Genomic DNA, 27,012 nt, shown 5'->3' with positions numbered 1-27,012 from the left:
CTTGAAACCCGTGGAGTATAATTCTTCAGAGACATTAAAGAATTATTTTTATATGAATCGTGAAAGCCTTTTACAATTTTCTGTATTATAGCATATATCCCTTTCTTGCTACCCATCTTTCTACTCTATCTCCTTATCTCTGGGCAATTTGGCTTTAAGAGGTTAAAACCTTGCACAAGATCATTCTAGGACCCTAGTCTCACATGGAGGGCTTACCAACATGGAGTTATATGTTACAGAATTAAGCTATGGTCTCAGTCGTGTGAATTTTAACGTCTTCCCTATTATATGCTTTAAGGGATACTGCCCCAAACTAGCTTTCCCACTTCCCTTACTACTGATGCTGAGGACTGCTGAAAATTCCACTTTGATCCTCAGCCTGCCCATTCAGGGTTTTGAATTTTAATTCACTGCATAAAGCTAACCCTTAGCGCTTCGGAGATTGTGGCTCTGATACCTCAAGACTTCCATCATAGGAAGATTTCCTGGTGCTACTTAACCATAGCATAACAATGAAGAGAGGTATAAGTAGTGGGTTTTTTCTGTGTTCTGGTTAGCGATGACAGCAGGAGCAAGATGTTATCCTATGGATGCTGGAAAGTAGAGACACCTGTTTCTAAGAAATCTGGCAGTGAACAGGAAGCAAGAGATCAGAATGTGGTTTGAAGCCCTTGCAGGAAGGTGGGGTTTGTGTTTTGTTTGTGTACACACAGATGTGAGAGTTTGGGCAGCCACGTGGCCTGAGAAGTTGCCAGTGCTGAAGGACAGAGTAAGGTGAGGATTCATAATGAGTGCTTTTCCAAGGAATACCCAGCCCCAAAGTCAGTCTGCCCATAATGATGAAGTAGAGCATTCCTAGCCATTTTGCTCATGGCTTTGCTTCACGGGGCCCCTTCATTTATATCCCAGTTCTCCCAAAAAGGGCCATCAGGAATTCTTGGCTTTTTGTGGACATCACAGAAGTAGAAACTACCTGGAGACTTGTAAGTGGTACCCACAGGCAGTTTGGTTATGCCTGTCCTACTTTCTTCCTGCTGTTGGGGCTCGGAACAAGATACCCCAAAGCATGGCACATTGGTGTGCTGAGTACTTCGAATTGGACATAGGAAAGGCCTCTGGCTGCCTGCCAAAAAAAGAGAAACCTGTGTGTGCATGCATGTTTTTCAGCTGGCTGTAGGAATTCAGCCAGAAACAAGGTCTTTCTGACCCTCTCCCATTTTCCCCTGAAGCAAGTTATGGAAAACAGAATTCTTTTCCCCAAGGTGGGTCACAGAAACCAAAACCACTCTGGCCCAAGGCAAACCATAAAACCTAGAAAGGCCACTCTCTCCCTTTTCCCTTGAAAACCCTATTTCATGGGAGTCCTGCCCTCTACAGTGAATTCCTCTACAGAAGGAATGGCACACAGTGAGGCCCAGAAGAATCTGAACAGACAGGCCTTGCTGGGTTTCTCTTTCAGTTTATTACTATTCACTCGTACCCTTTTGTTCAATTCCATTTCTACACACCCATCCTTTCTTCATCCAACCTAAGCATAAAAAGTAGACATTTTTCCCTGAGTCTTCAGATCTTCATTTTGAAAGCCTCCCGTGTCACATACAGCTTCGATTAACTAAACGTGCTGTGCTTTTCTCTTGTCACTCTGTCTTCTGTGATAGGAGTGTTGGCTGTGCCCCTTGAGATGGGTGAGGAAAGGTATCACACCTTTCTGTCCCCACACTGCTTTGCTGGAAGTGCAGCAGCAGCAGTAGGAGGAAGATTTCCAGTTTGCCTTTTGATGCAATGACAATTCTTTATTAAGGTGGTAAAGTAAAACGGTTCCTGTCAAAGCTGTGATACAATCAAGCAGCTTTATGCAAATGGGAGCTGAGACCCGTAGCGTAAGAGCACCAAGGGCGCCATGAGACTGCAGTGCTAGCCACCACAATAGCTGCATTGTCTGCTGGTCACGGTGATGAAACCACAACTGTAACTGGCACTCAACGCGAAACACTCCATTTTTCACAATATTTGAGTTTCTGCATGCTTTCTTCTTCTCTTTCTTCCCCATATGCCTTTTATTGCGTATGGACATAATGGGCACGCAATAAACACATGCCAGCTGACTAAATCCTACAGCCAGCTGAAATGCATGCACACACAGGTGTGTCTTTTTTTTTTGGCAGGCAGCCAGGTAATTATATAGCTTGACCAACTGTGAATGCTTCACAAATTTAAAAGATCCCCCAACACCCGCTTCATGTGTTGTTCAAGAACTTGCAGTTGTCCAAAAATGGCCTTGTGACTATGGCCTGCCCTTCCTCTACTCTTTCTCCCTGAAAGCCTTTGATCCCAACTCATCTTTCAACAGTCGTCTCTACTACCACCTCACCTCTGAAGCCCACTCCTCAGCCCATGTGCGTCCACTGCACACATGGTGTGTGTTCAAAGTCCGTTTCCTTTTAAGGAACTTTTGATTGACTTGTCTTCACTACTAGAATGGAAGTTGCTTGAAGGAAAGAACCTTGCCTTGCTGAGACCTGTCTTCTCACCTCTAGCCTTCTAGCACGCGGTAAATAATCAATGTTTGTTGGGTGAATAAATGAATGAATGAAAGTAACACCCTACAATGCTGATCCTTGCACCTCTACTCCCCACAGTTGTATCAACAGACTCTGGTTAATATGTAGTGTTATATAATGGTTAGTATTCAGAACTTTATCTTCACATAAATATTTAGCAATTGAATAGCAATCCATCAGCATTTCTATGAAAGTGTTAGCAGTATTCTTAGCTAGCTCATATAGCACCATTTCAGGGATCATAAAATGTTTTATTGTCACACCTATATTTATATTTTATTAAATTCAGTCCTGTGCATGGAATTGTGCTCTAGTTGTTAAGACAGAGTGTTTGGCAGCCCCGTTTCAGTGGACCAGGTCTTCAGGTTCCATAACATTCTCCAGGCTCCAACTCTGCAGCGCATCGGCACCACTAGCTTTTTCCAGAATCTTCTGTGCTCTTTCCCAGGTTTGTGCTGAGACTCAGGCTATTCCCCTCACGGCAGGGTCCTTCGCCTTTCTTCACAGCCCAGAGAAACCCAATTCATTTTCTTTTCTTTTCTTTTCTTTTTTTTTGAGACAGAATCTTGCTCTGTCGCCCAGGCTGGAGTGAAGTGGAGCGATCTCAGCTCACTGCAACCTACGCCTCCCAGGTTCAAGCAATTCTCCTGCTTCAGCCTCCTGAGTAGCTGGGACTTCAGGTGTGCACCACCACGCCCTGCTAACTTTTGTATTTTTAGTAGACAGGGTTTCACCACGTTGGTCAGGATGGTCTCCTGACCTCATAATCCACCTGCCTCGGCATCCCAAAGTGCTGGGAATACAGGGGTGAACCACCGTGCGGGCCGGATTAGCTTTACTCTCCATTCTCTCTCTTGCCTTTACATCCAAAGTCTTACAGCACCCTGGATTATATTTCATTAGGGTTGTATCCTGCCTTAGACTGGGAGCATGTTGAGAGCAGGAGTGTCTGTATCATGGGGGCTGGTGCTCAGTAGAGTTACAGGATGCCCCAGGAACGAGACGCAGGGGCTTAGCAGAAGGCTCACCTCCTGTAACCTCCCAGAGGGCACATCCCAGGGAGGTTCTGGTGTGGTGTTTCCAGCCAAACAAATGTCCAACATGCTGCTTCTTGGCCTTGGACCCTGCGTGGCCACCCCTGTGGTGACAAATATTGGGTAGCAACCTTATCTAGCCGCAATCTCCCACCCCTCCACTGCACCCAGATCTCCTCAGCGCACAGTGAGACTCGGACCCACAGGAACTTTGGCCTCTCTCAACATCTGTTATCATTTGAACTTTCTAGGGAAAAAATATAGAAATGTTGCTTTCTCTGTTCGTTTTCTCTAACCCTGGGTTTGATTTAGTGTCACCTTCACAGACATCTTTTTCTGAAACTAACATTCTCCCGCTCCTATTGGCTGAGGAGGTATTAATAGGGGACACTGTTCATATTTGCATATTAGTACTTTCCTGTGCTTTGCTTTGTGGTTCACTTTTTCTGCCTGACTACGTGCATGGCTTTCATTCTTTTTCTTTCTCTGTGTGTTTTGTTGTTGTTGTTGTTGTTTTTTAGACAGAGTCTCTCTCTCGTGCCCAGGCAGGAGCGCACTGGTGGGATCCTGGCTCACTGTAACCTCTGCCTCCCAGGTTCAAGCGATTCTCCTGTGTCAGCCACCTGAATAGCCGGGATTGCAGGTGTGGGCCACTAAGCCCCCTATTTTTGTATTTTTAGTAAAGACAGGGCTTCACCATGTTGGCAAGACTGGTCCTGACTGCCTGGCTTCAAGTGACCCACCTGCCTCGCCCTCCCAAAATGTGGGGATCACAGGCGTGAGGCACTGCGCCCAGCCTCCTGCTGCTCTTTCTTTTATCCATTCTTCCTTTTCTGAGATGGAGTCTTGCTCTTTCACCCAGGCAGAAGTGAAGTGGCGTAATAGAACCTCATCGCAACCTCTACCCTTGGGTTCAAGCTATTCTCCTGCCTCAGCCTCCCTAGTAGCTGGGATTACAGGCACCTGTCACCACGCCCAGCTACTTTTTGTACTTTTAGTAGAGATGGGGTTTCGCCATGTTGCCCAGGCTGGTCTTGAACTCCTAACCTCAGGTGATTTACCTGCCTCGGCCTCCCAAAGTGCTGGGATTACAAGTGTGAGCTACCAAGCCCGACCTCCCTTCTTCCTTTATTCAATTCAAAACTTTCACCAAGATAAGTCTGGTGCGTTTTCTTCTAAATTTTTCTGCTACTTCTTGAGGTTTTTTCCCCATTTAAAAAAGATTTCCTCTAGAATTTTTGTCCTATTTGTTTAGGCATAATTATGTATATGTTAGTTTAATATATTCATTTCCTCTTTGATCTCTATCCTCTTGTTCTTTTCATCTGCATCCTAGAAGAACTTCTCATATTCATCCTCCACATCACAGATTTCAGACGGTGATTCTGCTGTTGCCGTTTCATTCTCTTCCACTCTACATGTCATTGATCTATTTGCATCTCAGTTCTCAGCAAGCTCTCTCAGCACCTCAGTTTATTCTTATCATCACATGTGGTTTACATCTTTGCCACAGTCTGTCTTAAAAAATTATATTGAGAACAGAAATCAGATGCTTTCCATAATTAATTTATGTTTCCTGAAAACAGAAATCTTAGAATGCATCCATTTCCTCTGTGTTTGAAATATACTTGCCCATAACCAGATTTGTTCATTTTCTTCACATAGCCCCCAAATCAGTTATGATATTTTTGACTATGATATAGTTTTGTTTTCATCATAATTGATGTCCCATTCCAAGACTATGATATTGTTTTAATGTATATTCCCACCAACTTTCATGTTGATTTCTAATCCCTGATGTTGGAAGTAGGGCCTGGTGGGAGGTGTTTGGATCATGAGGGCCCTTATGAATGGCTTGGGCCATCTGCTTGGTGATAAGTGAGTTCTGACTCTGAATTCAGATGAGATCTGGTGGTTTAAAAGTGTGTGGCTCCTCTCCTCCCCCCGACTCTCTCTCTCTAACTCCTGCTTTCACCATGTGATGTGCCTGCTCTCCTTTGCCTTCTGCCATCACTGGGGGCTTCTCAAAGCCTCCCCAGAAGCAGATGCTACTATGCTTCCTGTATAACTTGCAGAATGGTAAGCCAGTAAAGCCTCTTTTTTTAAAATAGATTACCCGATCTCAGGTTGTTTTTTTTTTTTTTTTTTTTTTTTTTTTTTGAGACAGGGTCTCACTCAGTCACCCAGGCTGGAGTGCAGTGGTGCGATCACTGCAACCTCCACACCTCCCAGGCTCAAGTGATCCTCCCACCTTAGCCTCCTGAGTAGCTGGAACTACAAGTGGATGCCATCACACCCAGCTAATTTTTGTATTTTTGATAGAGATGGAGTTTTGCTATGTGGCCCAGGCTGGTCTCGAACTCCCAAGCTCAAGTGATCCTCCCACCTCAGCCTCCCAAAGTGCTGGGATTACAGGTGTGAGCCACTACACCAGTCCTCAGGTATTTCTTTATAGCAATGCAAGAACAGTCTAATATAGATTGCAAACACCCCAAGCCCTGAAAAACAGGAGCTTATATCATAGTGGCATTTATTGATTAATTAACCAAAAGAACAAGTTAGGTTTGCTGTCTCCAAGGACTCATACTGTACCCATCCTTCTGTTCCCACTTCCTCAGAGGGTTGTCTGCTGTCCCCTGGCTTGTCACCAGATGTGCAAGGTGGCTGCTGCAGCTCCAGGAATTACATTCCCTCACAACCAGATCTATAGGCAGGAGACAATGGGAGGAGGCCTGGGACAAGGGTTTGCCCTCCTGTGCCTCTCTCCTTTTATTAGGGAGAAAACTTTCAAGAAGCACCCTGAAAGACTTACTTAATATCTCATTGACCAGAACCAGCAGATGACTGATCAAACTTGGCTATGAGAGAGACTGACAAGTACGTATCTGAATCTTTTAGTTACTCATATAGGAAAAGTAGAAAATCAGGGGAATTGGAATGGCTGTTGTATATTCAGTGTCAGACACACCTTACTCTAGCCATGTGGTTGCAGGTAGAAGCTCCTCTCAAGTCTTTTGCACTGGATGTGCAATTGATGTGTACAGCTGCTAGCCAACTTTCTGATGTCTGCATGTGATTTTTCTGGTGTGGTTTCACTGAACCGAGAAAGGAATTTTTTTTATTTTTTTTTACTTCCACTTTTTGGTCCCCTGATTATAAATGAGAGGGATCATTCCTGGATTATTTAAAGCAGTCTGTAGTTCTTTACTTGTCAAAAACTGTGGGTGCAAAACAAACTTCTAGAATGCATTGCTCCAGTGGCTCTCATATGCTTTGTCTCTTCTTAAAACCAGTTTCATATTTCAAAATGCAGTGAGTCACTGTCTTGTGTATTCAGCCCAGAGTTGCTGAAATTATGGAAACTGGAGCCCCTGTAGAGATACAGAAACAGAAGTGACCAGGCATGGTGGCTCACCCCTGTAATCCCAGGGCTTTGGGAGGTAAGGCAGAAGGATTGCTTGTGGTCAGGATTTCAAAGCTGCAAAAAGCTATAATTGTACGTCTGCCCTTCAGCCTGGGCAACAAAGCAAGCTCTCTCAAAAATAAATAAATAAATAAATAAATAAAAAATAAAAATAGAGAAAGAAAGGGAAGTGATAATGACAGGATGGGGAATGGGGTTGGAAGAATCCAGTGTTAGGGCAAGAACTTCTGACCCTTAGAGAAAGCAGCTCTGCGGGTCTGTGGCACTCTTCTCCTTCCTCGCTTGGTGAAGGTTCCATCTCTGTCAAATGAGGACGCACAGTGGAAGTCTATGGGAATCCAACATTTTACACCCAATCTTATACATTAGGATCCCTGTTTTATTTACTGTTAAATCATAACTCATTGACAAATATTCGGGCTTCAATGCTGTGGCAATTTTGCACTTCTGTCTGTGGATATTTTTGATGATAGTAAAGAGAGAGGGCATCTGGAGAACAAACCCACAGCTGTCTTTCCTAGAGTCCTCGGGCATCTCCAGGAAAAGGATACTCAATGTGTGTGAGCCGCCGTGAGCCATGAACATTTGAAAACCGACATCTCAGAAGGATCCCCAGGCCACTGAAGATAATTTAGTGTTGAAAAAATAGTAAAAGACTTATCTGTACTTAACAATTTCAAAGGTATATAAATGGGATGGAAAGTTGTTTTTAAAATTCCAACGTAGTAGTGAGTATGTAGCAGCTTTCTGTTACTCTGTATTTTCTAATCAATAAATATAAAACTGTGAAGACAATTATGTGAGAATTTGAAGTTGGTTTTATATTTTAAAATGAATTCCTGTACTCAATAATGGTTGAGAATCATCAGCAGTGCTTTTAAAATTATTTAATCAGTAGTGCTTTTAAAAATGGGAATAACATAAATAATCTTGTGAGGCCTCTCAAACCTGTAATCGCCACACTTCACAAACCAAGGCAGGCAGATCACAAGGTCAAGAGACCAAGACTGTCCTGGCCAACATGGTGAAACCCTGTCTCTACTGAAAAAAAATATATATATATAAAATTAGCTGGCAGTGGTGGTACATGCCTGTAATCCCGGCTACTCTGGAGGCTGAGGCAGGAGAATCACTTGAACCTGGAAGGCAGGGATTGCAGTGAGCCGAGATCATGCCACTGTACTCCACCCTGGTGACAGAGCAAGACTCTGTCTCAACAAAAATCTATTGTGAAGCCTGTGGATGAAATATCCTTTAGGAAGAACAATTTACTAAAATTAATACCTGAATGGCCACCTGAATGTTAAGGGTTAAGCTCATCATTATCATGGTGATAATGGACAGACGGCCTATGGGAGAGAGGGAGAGGAAGGGAGAAAAGGCTGAAGTGCTCTATCTGATATAAAGGAGGGAATCCGATGAGAGAGAGTGAGACAGAGAAAGAGAAAGACAGAATGAAACGCTAAGAGAACCCAGAAGTAGGAAAAATAGAAGAAAGGGTCAGGACAAGCTGTTCAGCAACTGCTTCTTCACTCATTGACTCCCTGAAGAATTAAGCACGTACTGTGTGCCAGCACCGTCCGGCAGGCAAGGTTCGTCTGATGGCTACTGCAATCAGCCTTCGTGGGTACTGAGAGCATCGTGTTGAGATGTTTCCTAGGTTACGTCTGGATTTGATCGCACTAGAAGGTAACACTTGTGCCACATGGATGTGATCCCTGATGTGTAGACTGGAAATAACAGAGAAAAAGGCATAATTCCTACCTTTTATAAATTGCACAGAACTTTCCAAGCACTGTCAGTCAGCTCAGAGCTCTGACAGGTGCATGAAATATATATCTTACCCAGAAAATTATAATCTTTAAGAAAAATGTGTTGCATAAAAAATTAGGGAAGTAGCTAAAATAGAATGCAAACAAGTCCTGAAATGAGTGTAACTGGAACCCACATTCACAGATCAGAAAGTAGAAATGTCAGTGCTGGCTGGTAATATTGGTCAAGAGAGCAACCCTGGATGGACTGGACTGGAGAAAGTGAGCTTCAGATCACTGTGCTATCATCTAATATATGTGCTACCTCGGATAAGTCCCTTTGCTTCTTTCTAGGAGGAACCTGGGCTTAAAGGTGAAGGACAGTCTGGAATCAGAGTCCTAATTAGTTACCGACTAGGCTTTGACAAGTCCCTTAAGGTTTGTCTCTCTGTGTCCTCATTCATAAGATAAAGATAATAATGTTAGAGAAATGCAAATCAAAACCACATTGAGATGCCATCTCACACCAGTTAGAGTGCCGATCATTAAAAAATCTGGAGACAACAGATGCTGAAGAGGATGTGGAGAAATAGGAACACTTTTACACTGTTGGTGGGAGTGTAAATTCGTTCAACCATTGTGGAAGACAGTGTGGCGATTCCTCAAGGATCTAGAAATAGAAATTCCATTTGATCCAGCAATCCCATTACTGGGTATATATCCAAAGGATTAGAAATCTTTCTATTATAAAGACACATGCACACGAATGCTCATTGCAGCACTGTTTACAATAGCAAAGACCTGGAACCAACCCAAATGCCCATCAATGATAGCCTGGACAAGGAGAATGTGGCACATATACACCATGGAATACTATGCAGCCAGAAAAAAACGATGAGTTCGTGTCCTTTGTAGGGACATGGATGAATCTGGAAACCATCGTTCTCAGCAAACTGACAGAACAGAAAATCAAACACTGCATCTTCTCAGTCATAGGCGGGTGTTGAACAGTGAGAGCATATGGACACAGGAAGGGGAGCATCAAACACTGGGGTCCGCTGGGGGGGACTAGGGGAGGGACAGTGGGGGGTGGGGGGTTGGGGAGGGATAACATGGGGAGAAATGCCGGATACAGGTGATGGGGATGGAGGCAGCAAACCACATTGCTATGTAGGCACCTATGCAACAATCCTGCATGTTCTTCACATGTACCCCAGAACCTAAAGTGCAATAAATATATATTTTTTAAAATAAATAAATAAAAATAAAATATTTAAAAAAATAATAATAATATTGCCTCCTTTGTAGAGTTGTAAGAATGAATGAGACAGAAGAGTGCCTGGTACCTGGTAGTAAGTGACTGGTAAATTTTGGCTGTTTTTCTTAGCCTCAGTTAACTTATCTGTGAAATGGGTGTCTCATTAGGTTGTTGTAAAAATATGAAGGGATAACAGTAATAGAAGCACTTGGCCTACAACAATCATTCAACAAAAGGTCATTTAATCTGAATCTAGGAGGTATAATCTTCATAATACAGAGGTAAAACTTTGAAACAGTCTTTTACTGATTGCAACAGAAATAAAATAATACCTTGTTTCCCACATAACAATTGTGTCTTTCATAAATTCTTGAATTCCTTTGCTTTCAAAATTGGCAGTACCTACATAATTGGGCTTGCAGCATAAAAAACTCCTCCTGTGATTTTGTCTGCAGGTTTCTGCAGCTTAGTTTCCCAATATAAATAAAACATTTCATTAGTGTGAGGATGCCCTCTTACCACACAAATTAACCCTAATGACAACTTCCTTTTACCCTATTTTTCAAAAACTTTGCACACGTGAAGCTCAGATGTCATGGTTTTTAAATTAGCATCGCACATAACTCCCAACTCCAACTTCCATCAAGTGTGGAGATGTGTGCAGGAGCAAGATATTTTGTATAAAATAATAATGGGCACCGCTAACCACTCTAGAGCCCAGTGAGGCCAGGCAAACCTGAGTCATGCGTTGTCTGAGAAACAGCTACTTCCAAGGCAATCACAATGTAACAGTTTAAAATTAAATTACAGCTAGCTTTACTTAAAAAAGTATATTCCTGAAAGTCAAAGGAAGAATTACATTTTTCTTCCTGAAACTTTGACAAAACAGTATAAAATGAATCATTGTTCAAAAATAATAAAATCTCCTAAAACTAGAATGATGTAATAAATTATTTTAGTCTTATTATTATTTCTACTAAGTTGTTTAGAATAATTAAGCTTGGGGGCAATGACTCACACCTGTAATCAAAGCACTTTGGGAGGCTGACACGGGTGGATTACTCAAGGCCAGGAGTTCGAGACCAGCCTGGGCAACATGGTGAAATCCTGTCTCTACTGAAAAAGAGAAATACAAAAATTAGCTGGGTGTGGTGGTGCATGCCTGTAATCCCAGCTACTCGGGTAGCTGAGGCACAAGAACCACTGAAACCCCGGAGGCAGAGGTTGCAGTGAGCTGAGAGCGCTACCCAGCCTGGGTAACAGAGTGAAACTCTGTCTTCAATTTTAAAAAAAGAATGATGGAGGCTGATCCAAGATGGCTGAACAGGAACAGCTCTGGAGTGCAATTCCCAGAGAGAACAACACAGAGGGTGAGTGACCACCACATTTCCAAACAAATTATTACTGCCCACAGACCAGGAGATTCCCAGGCTGAAGAGTGCCACAAGTTTCCAGCATGGCTGTTACAGCTGGCACAATGGGTCTCTGCACAAAAACTCACACAAATCCAGGCACCATTTCAACTGACACCTGGAACACCCGGGAGACAGGGCCACCCATTCAACTGAAAAAAAGGGGACTGAAACAGGGAGCAAGGTGAGCTGGCTCTGTGGGTCCCACCCCAACAAAGACCAGCAATCTGAAACACTCTGGATTAAGAGTTTCCCAACAAGCACAGCTGGACCTGGGATGGTCCAGCTCTGTGGGGGAAAGGGGCAGTCCACCATTACTGAGGCAGTCCACCATTACCGAGGCAGTCCACCACTACTGAGGCAGTCCACCATTACTGAGGCTAAATGCCATTACCGAGGCAATTCTAATTAAAGCTCTATAAACAAAACTTCAAGGAAGTTCACAGGGCAGCTGGGGAGGGCCCAGGACAGCTCAGCAATGCCTCTGCTGGCAGACTATGACTAGGCTACCTCCTTTCTGGGCAGGGCGTCTCTGGAAAAAGGCAGCAACACATCAGAAACTTATAAACAAAGGCCCACCTTCCCAGGACAGAGCACCTGGGAATAAAGGGGTTATGAGTACTGCTGTAGGAGATGTAAACGTACCTGACCAGCAGCTCTGATCAGAAAAATGGAGCTCACAGCTCAGCATTTGAGCTCCTATAAGGGATACACTGTCTCCTCAAGCAGCTTTCTGACCCCCATATAGCCAAAGAGTCACCTCATAAAGGAAAGCTCAGGCTGACATCTGGCAGATACCCTTCTGGGATGAAGATAACAGAAGAAGAAACTGACAGCAACCCTTACTGTTCTGCAGCCCTCGTGGGTGATCACCAGGCAAGCAGGGTCTGGAGTGGGCCTCCAGCAGTCCTACAGCAGAGGGGCCTAACTGTTAGAAGGAAAACTAAAAAACAGAAAGAAATACCTTCATCATCAACAAAAAGGACGTCCATTCAAAGACCCCATCCGAAAGTCACCTACTACAAAGACCACAGGTAGATAAATCCACAAAGATGGGAAGAAACCAGCACAAAAAGGATGAAAACACCCAAAACCAGAATGCCTCTCCTCCTCCAAGGGATTACAACTCATCACCAGCAAAGGAATGAAGCTGGATGGAGAATGAGTCTGATGAATTGACAGAAACAGTCTTCAGAAGGTGGGTAATAACAAACTTCTCTGAGCTAAAAGAACATGTTCTAGCCCAATGCAAAGAAACTAGGCTTGAAAAAAGGTTTGACGAAATGCTAATGAGAATAAACAGCTTGAAGAAGAATATAAATGACTTAATGGAGCTGAAAAACACAGCACGAGAACTTCGTGAAGCTTATGCAAGTTTCAGTAGCCAAATCAACCAAGCAGAAGAAAGGATATCAGAGATTGAAGATCAACTCAATGACATAAAACGAGAAGGCAAGATTAGAGAAAAAAGAGTGAAAAGAAATGAATAAAGCCCCCCAGAAATATGGGATTATGGGAAAAGACCTAATCTACGTTTGACAGGTGTACCTGAATATGATAGAGAGAATGAATCCAAACTGGAAAACACTCTTCAAGATATTATCTAAGAGAACTTCACCAACCTAGCAAGGCAGGCCAATATTCAAGTCTAGGGAATACAGAATACCACAAAGATATTCCCCAAGAAGAACAATCCCAAGGCACATTATTGTCAGATTCACCAGGGTCAAAATGAAGGAAAAAATCCTAAGGGCAACCAAAGAGAAAGGTCAGGTTATCCACAAAGGGAAGCCCATCAGAATCACAGTGGATCTCTCCACAGACACCCTACAAGCCAGAGGAGAGTAGGGACCAATATTTAATATTATTAAAGAAAAGAACGTTCAACCTAGAATTTCATATCCAGCCAAACTAAGCTTCATAAATGAAGGAGAAATAAAATCCTTTACAAACAAGCAATTGTGGAGAGATTTCATCACCACAGGTTTGCCTTACAAGACCTCCTGAAAGAAGCACTAAACATAGAAAGGAACAACCAGTATCAGTCACTCCAAAAACGTACCAAATGTTAAAAAAGCATAGACACATTATTTGTCAACTAATGGGCAAAACAGCCATCTAGCATCAAAATGGCAGGATCAAATTCACACATAGCAATATTAACCTTAAATGTAAATGGGCTAAATGCCCCAATCAAAAGACATAGACTGGCAAATTGGATAAAAAGTCAAAACCCATCCCTGTGCTATATCCAGGAAACCCACCTCACATGCAAGGACACACATAGGTTCAAAATAAAGGGATGGAGAAAGATTTACCAAGCAAATGGAGAGGAAAAAAAAAAAAAAAGCAGGAGTTGCAATCCCAGTCTCTGATAAAATAGACTTTAAGCTAACAAATATCAAAAGAGACAAAGAAGGGCAGTACATAATGGCAAAAGGATCAATGCAACAAGAAATGCTAACTATCCTAAACATATACTGAATACAGAAGCATCCAGATATATAAAGCAAGTTCTTAATGACTACAAAGAGTCTTAGATTCCCACACAATAGTAGTGGGAGACTTTAACACTCCACTGTCAATATTAGACAGATCAACGAGACAGAAAATTAACAAGCATATCCAGGACTTGAACTCAGATCTGGAACAAGCAAACCTAATAGATGTTTACAGAACTCTCCACCTAAATCCACAGAATATGCATTCTTCTCAGCACACATCACCTACTCTAAAATTGACCACATAATTGAAAGTAAATCACTCCTCAGCAAATGCAAAAGAACGGAAATCATAACAGTCTCTCAGACCACAGTGCAATCAAATTAGAACTCAGGATTAAGAAACTCACTCAGAACTGCACAACTCCATGGAAACTGAACAACTGGCTCTTGAATGTTGACTGGATAAACAATGAAATGAAGGCAGAGATAAAGATGTTCTTCAAAACCCATGAGAATGAAGACACAATGTACCAGAATCTCTGGGATACATTTAAAGCAGTGTCTAGAGGAACATTCATAGCAATAAATGCCCACATGAGATGTGAAGAAAGATCTAAAATTGACACCCTATCATCAAAATTCAAAGAGCTAGAGGAGCAAGATCAAAAAAACTCAAAAGCTAGCAGAAGATAAGAAATAACTAAGATCAGAGCAGAACTGAAGGAAATAGAGACACAAAAAGCCCTTCAAAAACTTAATAAATCCAGGAGCCGGTTTTTTCAAAAGATCAGTAAAATAAACCACTAGCCAGATTAATAAAAAAGAAAAGAGAGAATAATCAAATAGATGCAGTAAAAAATGATAAAGGGGATATCACCACCGATTCCACAGAAATACAAACTACCATCAGAGATTTCTACAAGCAACTCTATACGCACAAGTCAGTAAACCTGGAAGAAATGGATAAATTCCTGGACACTTGCACCCTCCCCAGCCTAAACAAGGAAGAAGTTGAAACCCTGAATAGACCAATAACAAGGGATGAAGTTGAGGCAGCAATTAATAGCCTACCAACCAAAAAAAGCCCAGGTCCAGATGGGTTCACCATCGAATTCTACCAGACATACGAGGAGTTGGTACCACACCTTCTGAAACTATTGCAAACAATCCTAAAAGAGGGAATCCTTCCCAAATCATTTTATGAGACCAACATCATCCTGATACCAAAACCCAGCAGAGACTCAACAGAAAAAGAAAACTTCAGCCCAGTATCCATGATGAACACAGATGCAAAAATTTTCAATAAAATACTGGCAAACCATTTGCAACAGCACATCAAAAAGCTTATCCATCACAATCAAGTAGGCTTCATCCCAGGGATGCAAGGCTGGTTCAACACACGCAAATCTATAAACATAATTCACCACAGAAACAGAACCAAAGGCAAAAACCACATGATTATATCAATAGATACAGAGAAGTCCTTCGACGAAATTCAACAGCCCTGTATGCTAAAAACTCTCAAGAAACTAGGTATCAACGGAACATATCTCAAAATAATGAAAGCTATTTACTACAAACCCACAGCCAATATCATGCTGAATGAGCAAACACTGGAAGCATTCCCTTTGAAATCTGGCACTAGACAAGGATGCCCTCTCTCACCACTCTTATTCAAGATAGTATTGGAAGTTCTAGCCAGAGCAATCAGGCAAGAAAAAGAAATAAAGGGTATTCAATTAGGAAAAGAGGAAGTCAAATTGTCTCTATTTGCAGATGACATGACTGTATATTTGGAAGATCCTGTCATCTCAGCCCCAAATCTCCTGATACATATAAGCAACTGCAGCACAGTCTCAGGATGCAAAATCAATGTGCAGAAATCACAAGCATTCCTGTACACCAATAACAAACTGAAAGAGAGCCAAATCAAGAACGAACTGCCACTCACAATTGCTACAAAGAGAATAAAATACCTAGGAATACAACTAACAAGGAATGTAAAGGACCTCTTCAAGGAGAACTACAAACCACTGCTCAAAGAAATAAGAGAGGACACAAACAAATGGAAAAACATTCCATGCTCATGGTTAGGAAGAGTAAAGATTGTGAAAATGGTCATACTGCCCAAAGTAATTTATAGATTCAACACTATCCCCATCAAGCTACCTATGACCATTTTTGCAGAACTGGAAAAACCACCTTAAACTTCATATGGAACCAAAAGAGAGTCCGCATAGCCAAGACAATTATAAGCAAAAAGAACAAAGCTGGAGGTATCACGTTACCTGACTTCAAACTATACTACAAGGCTACAGTAATCAAAACAGCATGGTACTGGTACCAAAACAGAGATATAGACCAATGGAACAGAACAGAGGTCTCGGAGGCAGCGCCACACATCTACAATCATCTGATCTTTGACAAACCTCACAAAAACAAACAATGGGGAAAGGATTCCCTGTTTAATAAATGGTGTTGGGAAAACTGCCTAGCCATGTGCAGAAAGCTAAAACTGGACCCCTTTCTGACACCTTACACTAAAATTAACTCCAGATGGATTAAAGACTTAAACATAAGGCCTAACACCATAAAAATCCTAGAAAACCTAGGCAAAACCATTCAGGACATAGGCAAAGGCAAGGACTTCATGGCTAAAACACCAAAAACATTGGCAACAAAAGCCAAAATAGACAAATGGGATCTAATTAAACTCCAGAGCTTCTATACAGCAAAAGAAATAATCATTACAGTGAACCAGCAACTAGCAGAATGGGAAAATTTTTTTTTGCAATCTACCCATCTGACAAAGGGCTAATAGCCAGAACCTACAAAGAACTAAAACAGATTTACAAGAAAAAAGCAAACAAACCCATTCAAAAGTGGGTGAAGGACATGAACAGACACTTTTCAAAAGACATTTATGAGGCCAACAAACATGAATAAATGCTCATCATCATTGATCATTAGAGAAATGCAAATTAAATACATTGAGATACCATCTCCCGCCAATTAGAATGGCGATCATCCAACAGATGCTGGAGAAGATGTGGAGAAATAGGAACACTTTTACACTGTTGGTGGGAGTGTAAATTAGTTCAACTGTTGTGGAAGACAGTGTGGCAATTTCTCAAGGACCTAGAAATAGAGGTTCCATTTGACCCAGCAATCCCATTACTGGGTATATATCCAAAGGATTAGAAATCATTCTATTATAAAGACACATGCACATGTATGTTCATTGCAGCACTGTTTACAAGAGCAAAGACCTGGAACCAACCCAAATGCCCATCAATGATAGCCTGGACAAGGAGAATGTGGTAAATATACGCCATGGAATACTATGCAGCCATAAAAAACGATGAGTTTGTGTCCTTTGTAGGGACATAGATGAATCTGGAAACCATCAGTCTCAGCAAACTGACACAAGAACAGAAAATCAAACACCGCATCTTCTCACTCATAGGCAGGTGTTGAACAATGAGAACACATGGACACAGGGAGGGGAGCATCACACACTGGGGTTTGTTGGGGGATAACAGGGGATGGACAGTGGGGGGTAGGGAGGTTGGGGAGGGATAACATGAGGAGAAATGCCAGATGTAGGTGATGGGTAGATGGAGGCAGCAAACCACATTACCATGCATGTACCTATGCAACAATCCTGCATGATCTGCACATGTACCCCAGAACCTGAACTGCAATAAAATATATATATATTTTAAAAAGACATGGGAAGGAAAATGATGCCAGTGTGCAAAAACAAAACAAAATAATACAGAAAAAAAATTTGAATTTATGATTTACTCTAAATGTTTGTCTCAGTTTCAGCTGGGAAGTATTTTGGGGTACTTCACATTCAGTAACTTTAACTGAGATTGAGTACTTTTTAAGGGAAGAAGGGATGAGAAATCATCCACATTTGGTATTTGATCAAATAAGCCCTTGGGGAGGAGCCAATTCCAACTTTTCCTTTCCCATTATCCTAACTTGGTGTCTTTTAAGTGACTTCCATTGCATTACTTTGTCAATAACTCACCCTCTGGGGAAGACTGCTCATGAGAAAGCTGAACGAAGGAGCTCTGACTCTGCTCACTTTCAAAATCTTATAAAACCAGTTCTTTCTCATACACTCTGAGTAAATAACTGTTTAAACTGTTGCACAGTAATGGAGCCTTTTAGAGCTCTCAGAACATTTTTAGCCTGAAGGGTAGATAATAGTACCGAGAAAAAGCTACCTATGAAATCATGATTCAAAACGAACTATTCTTGAATGAATAATAAAATCCTCACATCTACAGCAATTAAAAATTGCTTTTTAAAATTGGCAGATTCATCTTTTATATACATATGCAAATCTCAGCTTCCTTCAGCTGTTCCAAGTGTATTTTGAGTTCTGTCTCTACCAACTAATGTAAGCTCTAGACCACTGAAGATGACCCTCTTGAGAATTCACAAGGAAGATACCCTGTGGGCTCATATTCAGGTCCTACCAGCTACCACCAGGCCTATTCCTGGGCTCTCAGCTGCCTCAGCAACTGTTGACAATCTGGCAGAGAGAACAGCAATGTTGAAAATATTTAACCACTAGAACAGAGGCACCGACCTATCAAAATGGCTGTAAAAACTGGTTCAGGCATGCTGGTGTGTGCCAGCTAATAGGCATGCTGGTGTGTGCCAGCTAATCTCAGCCTGCCCAGGTGGGCCCCACCGCTTGGCTGGCTGCTCTCAGGCTGACTTGGTCTGGGTCTGCCAGGCCCTGGCAGGACAGGCTTCCTGCAACGTGTGTCTGCTGCTGCTTCAGAGCCCGGGAGGGAGTCTATGGCAGCCTCTCTGCTGTCTCTGAGTGACAGTTCCTTAGAGAGGAGCAAGACCACTGCTGCATGTGACCTATGGCACCCAGAGTTTGCGGTGAAACAGCTCCCACCATGTCAACAGCCTTCCCCCTTCCCAGCAGATCCCAGAGGAGCCATTTGCCCAACGCTCACAGTGGTGAAAAGCTTCAAATCTAGACTTTCGATGTGATTTCCAAGTGAGGGTAAATGCACAGCCACTGAGATACGCTGTCTGGACTGAAAGGGGAGATGTTTATCTTTAAATCTGGTCTCATGACCACACAGAAGAGCAAGTTGTCTTCCATAAATGAACATGTCTAAACATCTTGTCATTTCCAGCCAGGCACAGTGGCTCACACCTGTAATCCCAGCACTTTGGGAGGTCGAGGTAGGCGGAACACCTGAGGTTGGGAGTTGGAGACCAGCCTGGCAGGCATGGTTAAACCCGTCTCCACTAAAAATGCAAAAATTAACCAGCTACTTAGGATGCTGAGGCACAAGAATCACTTGTACCCGGGAGGTGGAGGTTGCAGTGAGTCGAGATTGCGCGACCTTACTCCAGCTTGGGTGACAGAGCAAGACTTAGTCTCAAAACAAACAAACAAAAAAAATCCTGTTATTCCCTTGGGAATACACATCACAGTAGACACAATCATTGTTATCAGATATTGACTTGTTAAATACATATATTTTTAAAGCACTGTAATTTTTGTCACGGGTTTCGAGGCTTGTTTTCGTTTTTTTAATATATAGAAAGTGTAAAAAAATGGGCATGGCCCAGCATCTCAAAAACTCTGAGATGCCCAGGTCTGCCCAAGGTAACTGGCCTCTTACTAGAATCCGTCTTCTCACAACCAAAGCACTGACATCGGGTCAAGCTGGTTGGTCTGACTTTCTCTTCCCTGGGGATGAGTTTGTTTCCAAAAGTCTCCTCTGTCTCTCTTACAAGTTGTCTTCCTCCAGAGCCAAGTGACCAGGCCTGAGAAAGCCAGGCCTGACGAAATTCCAGGGGACCCAGTTTAAGCTAAACCTGGGAAAACAGCACTCAGTAGGAACATAATTACAGTTACATCTTACATACTCACCACCTGTCCAGCTTTTATTTAGGAAAAAGGTGTTCACAGCTTTAAAAGTGTTTGGGAACAACTGCCTTAGAATGTTCATGTGCTGAGCCAAAGTGTGTATTTCCTAAATTCTGGACTGTGGCATCTTCAGAGGGAATGAAGGACCGTCCTTTCAGCTGGGTCCGTGAGTCCCGTTCTCCATGTTCGGGGTCCCAGGGTCAGAGAGTTCGGCAGTGCTGACCACCTGCACTCATACAGTAAATACTGTTCTTGGTTTCTGAACCTTTGGGCACATGAGGGTTAAGGGAAACTAAAGAAGCCTCTCTCCCCAGCCAACTGTTTGGATCATGAAATAAAGGAAGCCTGGAAGCTAAAGAAGAAGAAATCAGTATTGAATCTCCTGGGCCAGAGCCCACCAGGGTCAATTCTGGACCATCCTCTGTGTGACCTTGGGCCAATCACACATCTTCTGACCTCAGGTTTCCTTTGTATGAGATGATTTAGCCATCTAGTATCTCACATCACCTATATCTGTTGTCAACTCTAGGCACCAGAAATTCAGACTGAGCTTACTTCTGCCCTATAATAAGATGGATTGGATCATGTCCATGAAAGCTGAAGAAATTTACTAAAAATGCCACCAGTTTGAGTCACAGCTTATTGAAAATGAATTAAGTTAATTAGCTTCTAGTTACTGGAACAAAGCATTCTTTTCAGTTAAGGAGGGTTAGTCAAGAAAGACCTGCCAAAATTTTTCATTGTGCACAGTAGCGTCAAGGGAGTTCAACTGCAGAGCTTAGGGGGTTGTCTTTCGGTTGTTGTTTTTCAGTATCTCACATGATTTAATTACCTTGTCCCGAGTTATATAACTCATTCCTCTTTATGCTTTGATTTTTCCACCTAGGAATATAGAAAAGCTTGCTACCTTCAAATGCAGAAATATTATGATAATTGTTGAGCATAATTTTAATACTCTGAATTTCTTAGATGAAAGCAGCTGTAGAAGTTTAAAATATAAAGAAGCCAAAGGAGTATTGGACAAATATTATCTCATTAAATCTCAACACCTTCATAAGACAGATGAAGATACAACACCAGTATTAATGAATGGAGACTTTAAGTAACTTGTGAAAACCATACAGCAAGTCTGCACTATGAATTCATTTATACATATGTACGTATAATTGCTTTTGGGTGCCAAAAGACATTTAAGACAAGTTAAGAAAATTTACGAAAGTAGAAAATAAAAGGTTTGCATTCATCTAAATGCATATTATATATAGCACAAATCAAAGTTGTATTCATCTGACATTTTAAGGAAACATTTAGGCTTTCTCTTCTATATAATAAAAGTTCATTTAAAATTAAATTCAAAAGATCATTTATGGTACTTATTCATTAATTGTTTCTTTACAACTACGTAAATAGTTGCACTTTCAGTTGAATTTTGTGCATGTATCCAACTTTTGTAAATGTAAATACACATGATCTTTCTTCTGGATAATTGTGAACTTGTACCATAAAAGCTATTAAGGGCACATTGTGCCTTCAAAGCCATATCAAAATAAACAGTCCATTTTTAATGGTTACTACAAAGGCCCTTCCTAGGCAGACTTTCTTTTCATCTTCTTTGTGACATTATCACTGACTCTATTTAGCCGGCCCTTTTGTTAACATCACCACCTCAGCGTGCTCTGCAGTCTACACTGCAGCTCATATTCCCAGGAATTTGGAGAAAATAACTTTGCAACTCTTTCCCTTTATCTCCAAATATAAATTTTCCTTGCCTGCTCTTAGGGAACTTGTGGGCCAGTGAGTAGCGAGTAGCAAGCACTCAGAGAAAAGGGTGCCTTTGCATAAGAGAGGGCAGACCATATTGAAAGATGATCCCAGATATTCATTTTTTTTCTAGACAGAGTTTCGCTCTGTCACCCAGGCTGAAGTGTAGTGTCACGATCTTAGCTCACTGTAACCTCCAAGCAATTCTTGTGCCTCAGCCTCCCAAGTAGCTGAGATTACAGGTGCATGCCACTATGCCCAACTATTTTTTTTTTCTTCTGTATTTTTAGTAGAGATGGGGTTTCGACTCTGTTGGCCAGGCTTGTCTTGAACTCCTGGACTCAAGTGATCTGCCCACCTCGGCCTCCCAAAGTGCTGGGATTACAGGCATGACCCATCACGCCCGGCCTCGTTCTTGATGGGAAGTGAGAAAGCAAGAGAAACCTGAGCGCAAGACGTGGAAGATGGAGGGCTTCTCCATTCCTGAAGAGGGCCACTTCCTGCCTCGATGTGAGGGATCACAGGTTCAATCCCCCAAGATCAGACAAACCCGCAAGGCAAACATCAGTGTTAGGACCATTCCCAAGAGAAAGGCAAATGTCTTTTGTATCACTTAATGTATTGGATTTTGCATGAAATTCCTATATGCTGCTTGGGAATGTAACATCTGATTAAGAAGACACAGCTAAGGAAAGTAGCAGGAAAGAGAAGATTATTTCTGTTTGTTGTCATTTCATATTTCAAGAACTTTCAATTCCTTTCACCACATACTAAACGAACAGGAAGAGGCAGCAAAAAGTGCACAATGTGTTTGTGGAAACAGTAAATATGGAAGTGAAGAACGGCCTCTGATTTAGCAAAGATCACTGAAATGAATTAAAACTTTTTCAAATTTCACCTCCAGAAGGACAACACAGCAAACAAACCTCAGTTTGCAAGGCCAGTTTTAAAGAAGGCAGAACTCAGCAAAGCAAGCGTTTCAGGCTCTGAATAACGCTCAAATCCATCACAAACGTGCTGGGAATTTAAAAAGGAAGTTTGTGTTCTCATTGATTACATAACTAATAATTTTATGAAGCCTGTTTAAAATACCGATTTTTATAACAGTGGTTATAATGTCAACTGGTGACACAGCGTCCATTTGTGACAATAAATGAGAAAGTGTGGGCATGCGTGTGCCTGTGTGTGTTTACAAATGAGACTATCTTTGCAGGAGGATCTTTCCAATATGAAAAAGATCCATACATTTTGTTATGTAAACACAATCAAGGGGACCCATCATACCAGTGGTGAATGTGTAACCTGCATTTTCTTGGCACGCACCAAGACTTCGATTTTCACAACATTACAGCTCCGAGCTATCCCACGTCCCACCAGACCCTGTCCCCTTCCCTCCACGCATGCAGCGTGTCCATATGCGCGCGCGCGGCGTACACACACACACACACACACACACACACACACACACACAGGACTTGGGAGGCGAGTTCAGCTTGCTCCTCTGCGGGTCACCCGAGCCCTGCGGGCTCACTTTACCTCTCGCCCAGAAAGGATGCCGGCTGCCGCTGGCTCGGTAGCTGCCCTCGGTCTCCACCGCTGTCCCCTTCTGGTTCAGCAGATTGGGGCCCTCCGTGTTTTCAACAGGTACCATGGTCACGTAGAAGTTACAGCCTCTCCCCCGCCACCAAACCGCCCCGACCACCCCCGCTGCCAGAAGTGGTCACTTTCCCCATAGTAGCACGCTAAAGAAGAGTGTGGGGAAAAACTTCGGGCAAAGCTAATGTGATTTGTGACCAACTTTGTTTCTATTTCCGAAGGCTTTGCCCTTTTCGGTGACACAGGCTGTTGCTATTCCAAGCAGCCTATCACAGGCAGGGGGAGGGCCACGGGTCAGAGGATTGTTTTTGCTTTCAGATGCAGAGTGGGAAGCAAGGGGTTAAAAGAAAGGGAGCTCAGGCGCAGTGTTTGGCCATTAGCTAAGGGTAGCTCTTGTATTCTAGCACCTTTGAAAAGAGGCAGAGAAAAGAAACATGCAGATTTAAACGCAAGCTGAGAGTGGGGATAGAATACTCACAGATGGTATCAGTTAATCTTGCAGAACGAAGAACAATTTATGCAAAGACATACCAGAAGGAAGAGTGTGTCAAATTTTCAGCAAGACTGTTATTCCAAAAGTCATAGTATTTACCAGCTTACACAAAGCATAAAATACCTTTATCGTTTCAACCTGATTTTGATCTAGGTAAATACCTATATCTTTCTCTCCAAGGCCTGTCAGATTAATCAAAGCCTTAGACCAAGAATACGCAAATTCAGAATCCAAAGATTCTTTAGACTTTTTAATATCCTGAGGTTATAGCAAAGTAATCCATTTTTTAATGCAGAATTGTCTTTAAGAGAGAAATTAACACTGAATCTTCTGTTAGGTTTCGTGTTTGCCTAGGTAAGAGGAGGATACTCCCTACTCAGAGAGGCCAGACTAAGTGAACCATTGTGTGGGTGTGGTGGTCTTGTAATCTGAAGAACAATCAGGGCATGAGAGAGAGGATATTTTTCTGATTTGTAAATATGTTTATAAAAAAATCTTACAGGGTTATGACATCCTATCTTCAGTTATTTATTCAGCAAATCATATTTATTAAAAAACCTTTTAGAGGAAATTGAGATCATCTTAAAAATCATTTGGAATAAAACCCAGCATGTATGGAACGCTTATGTGCCAGAAATTGTGCTAAGCACAGTAACTCAAATGATACCTTTGAGGCAGGACCAGCATTACAGAAGAGGAAATGGAGGTTGGGTAACTTGCCTATAATCTCACAGCTAAACAGTGGTAGAGCTGAGATTACGAATCCAGGAAGTCTAAAACTGTAGCTCTCCTGTATTCGAACTTCCCAGCCTTGTCCTCTGATTTTCTTGGCTTCATACACTTTCAGATCTACTTGACTTTAAGACGATGCCATGAAATATGGCTTTTAGTCCTAGGCATTTCTCTGGACAGGAAAACGTATTTGTGCTTGTTTAAGCAGAAATTAATTTTTTGTTACTTCCTTTCAACGTTTTAACTGAATCACAGCAAAGCTCTAAATTCACTTATTTGTACATTTCCTTTGCTCATCATTAGATAGTCCTATATTTTTCTTATCTTTCAGAGAATCAGGTAGCAAATAGAAACAACCCTATAGTAATTCAACTAGTATTTACTATGCACCTGCTGTATGTCTGCTGGTAGTGCTGGAAAATGGAAGTCCTCCAAGCATAAACCAGGCCCCTTCTGATTAAAAGGCTGAGAAGTTCAGAATCCCACACATCAGTTGTCCCCACTAAAGAATGTGTAACGCAACGATGGTTTTAAGCAACTCATTTATTTGTTCCCAGGATGCATTATGATTATATAGAAGCTCCAGTTTCTATTTGTGAGACACATATATTTCCTATAAGTTCTCTCTTGGCTTCTATCTTCTTTCTGCTCAGAACCAATGACCTCAGTGGAGGGAAAACGTTCTTGAAATGGGTTAGTTGTATCATTGCTTTGTTTCGTGATCCCATAACCTGTGTCTCTGGCAGCTTCTTGGCTGCATGAGAGTGTTAGAGTGTTTGCTATAGTGCTTGACCAGGCAGAAGACAAACCTAATTCCAGAATACTTCACTATGGTTAAAAGCAGTTGAACAGTTCTCACTGGCTTTTTGTAGCCAAACTATACAGGAGTTCCACAGGCATAGTAAGTCCACCAGGTGTCAAAAGGAATATTCAGCAATGGAACTGACATCATCACCTCCTGCTGCTCCTAATCTGTTCTTTATTCCACTGGTGACCTGACCTGGGCCACTGGCTATCTCAAGCTCTGTCTGTATTTATCTCATTCTCTTAACTCAGAGAAAAGTTTAGGAGAGAAAATTTTTTTCAACCAGACTAGAGCGGGAAACTCTGCCTCAATTCTATTAAGAACTCTGGACTTCTCCTTCCCAGTCTTTTGCACACGATAGTGTATTCAACATAGTTACATGCAGTGATTCGATTAAATCTGCCTTTTTTTTTTTTCTTTTTTTTTTTTTTTTGAGGCAGTCTTGCTGTGTCACCCAGGCTGGATTGCAGTGGCGTGATCTCAGCTCACTGCAATCTCCGCCTCCAGGTTCAAGTGATTCTCTGGCCTCAGCCTCCTGAGTAGCTGAGATTACAGGCGTGTGCTACCATGCCCAGCTAATTCTTGTATTTTTATGAGAGACAGGGTTTCACCATGTTGGTCAGATTGGTCTTGAACCCCTGATCTTGTGATCTGCCCACCTCAGCCTCCCAAAGTGCTGGGATTACAGATGTGAGCCACCGCTCCCGGCCATAACTCTGCCTTTTCTGCTAGATTGCAAACTCCGTGAGACTATGGACTATGTTTGTTTGGTTTATTATAGTATTCTGCATGCCTGGCACTCAGCAAATACTCAGTAAGTACTTGCTGGCTAACAGACTGATCCCTGTAAATTCAATCAACTTTAGCAATAGAATGTATGCTCCAAAAGGGCAGGTACCTATTTTTATCTTGTACATTTGTCCAGCTCCCAGTACGACACCAGGCATGCAGTAGACACTTAATAAATATTTGTGAGCTAAATGAATGCTCACAAATAGAGCTTTCAGTGAGCTAAATAACAGCTTAGTTTTTAAGTGTTAAAATCCATATGATAATTGCCTATAACATTTTGGCCTTCCTCTCTGCTTTCTGCCAATCCCTTTAGACCAAGTATAACCACAGGCTATCCCTTTTCTCTGGAGTTTGAGCCACTTTCATTATTAAAAGCGGTTTCTCCACTCAAGGAATATATAATGAGCAGACAGCAGACAGTTCATTCTTTGTAACCGAAATAATTCTGCTACACACCACTTTAGACCACTGTTCACAGGCAATGCTAACAAATCCAAAAACACCTATCCTGGCTTACGAACTGACACCGCGGGGAAGAGGGAGTGAACGAGAAGACAAGCAGTTTCGCAGGCCACGGGAACATCTACCACAGAGCACACTTATTTTCATGGCAATTTTTTAAAAGCTTCACAACAACCTTGCAAAGTAAATACCCCTACTTGCATTTTGCAGAAAGTGAAACCAATAAGTTTATGAAACATTCTCAAGATCAAACAATTTTCCAATGTTGAATTACAAAATTTTGAATGCCACAGGAAAAGCCACACGCAACATGTTACTATTCTTACTCATTCACCTCTCTCTAGAGAGACCCATTCTTCCATCCCTCTGTCGATCCATGTTAGTTTTTATATATATCAAAGTAAGTTGAAATACTTCAGAATGCATATTTTCAATCGAGTTCAATACTTGTTTAGTATTTTATTTTGAGACAAAAAAGCTCTAGATGCAACCGATTTTCCGATATTTTTCCACATAGATTACCTTTGCTTGTTCTAAACCCTCATTCACATAATGGAACCATAGAGAATG

The 27,012-nt window shown here is 42.0% G+C and overlaps 1 protein-coding gene across 1 annotated transcript in view; it reads right to left on the bottom strand.

The window, feature by feature from the left end:
- Positions 1-23,373, bottom strand: part of SLC2A12 (solute carrier family 2 member 12) — a 76,212-nt gene extending 52,839 nt beyond the window's left edge. The window contains exon 1 of the mRNA XM_003932455.3: positions 23,099-23,373. Within this exon, the coding sequence (XP_003932504.1) occupies positions 23,099-23,213 (115 nt within the window). The 5' untranslated portion in view covers positions 23,214-23,373. The remainder of the gene's footprint in view (positions 1-23,098) is intronic.
- Positions 23,374-27,012: the final 3,639 nt, after the last annotated feature.

The sequence above is a fragment of the Saimiri boliviensis genome, chromosome 4 (assembly GCF_048565385.1).
Source record: "Saimiri boliviensis isolate mSaiBol1 chromosome 4, mSaiBol1.pri, whole genome shotgun sequence".
Classification (NCBI taxonomy): domain Eukaryota; kingdom Metazoa; phylum Chordata; class Mammalia; order Primates; family Cebidae; genus Saimiri; species Saimiri boliviensis.
Note: the sequence above shows the minus strand (reverse complement) of the source record. Positions and strands in the feature narration are given on the sequence as shown.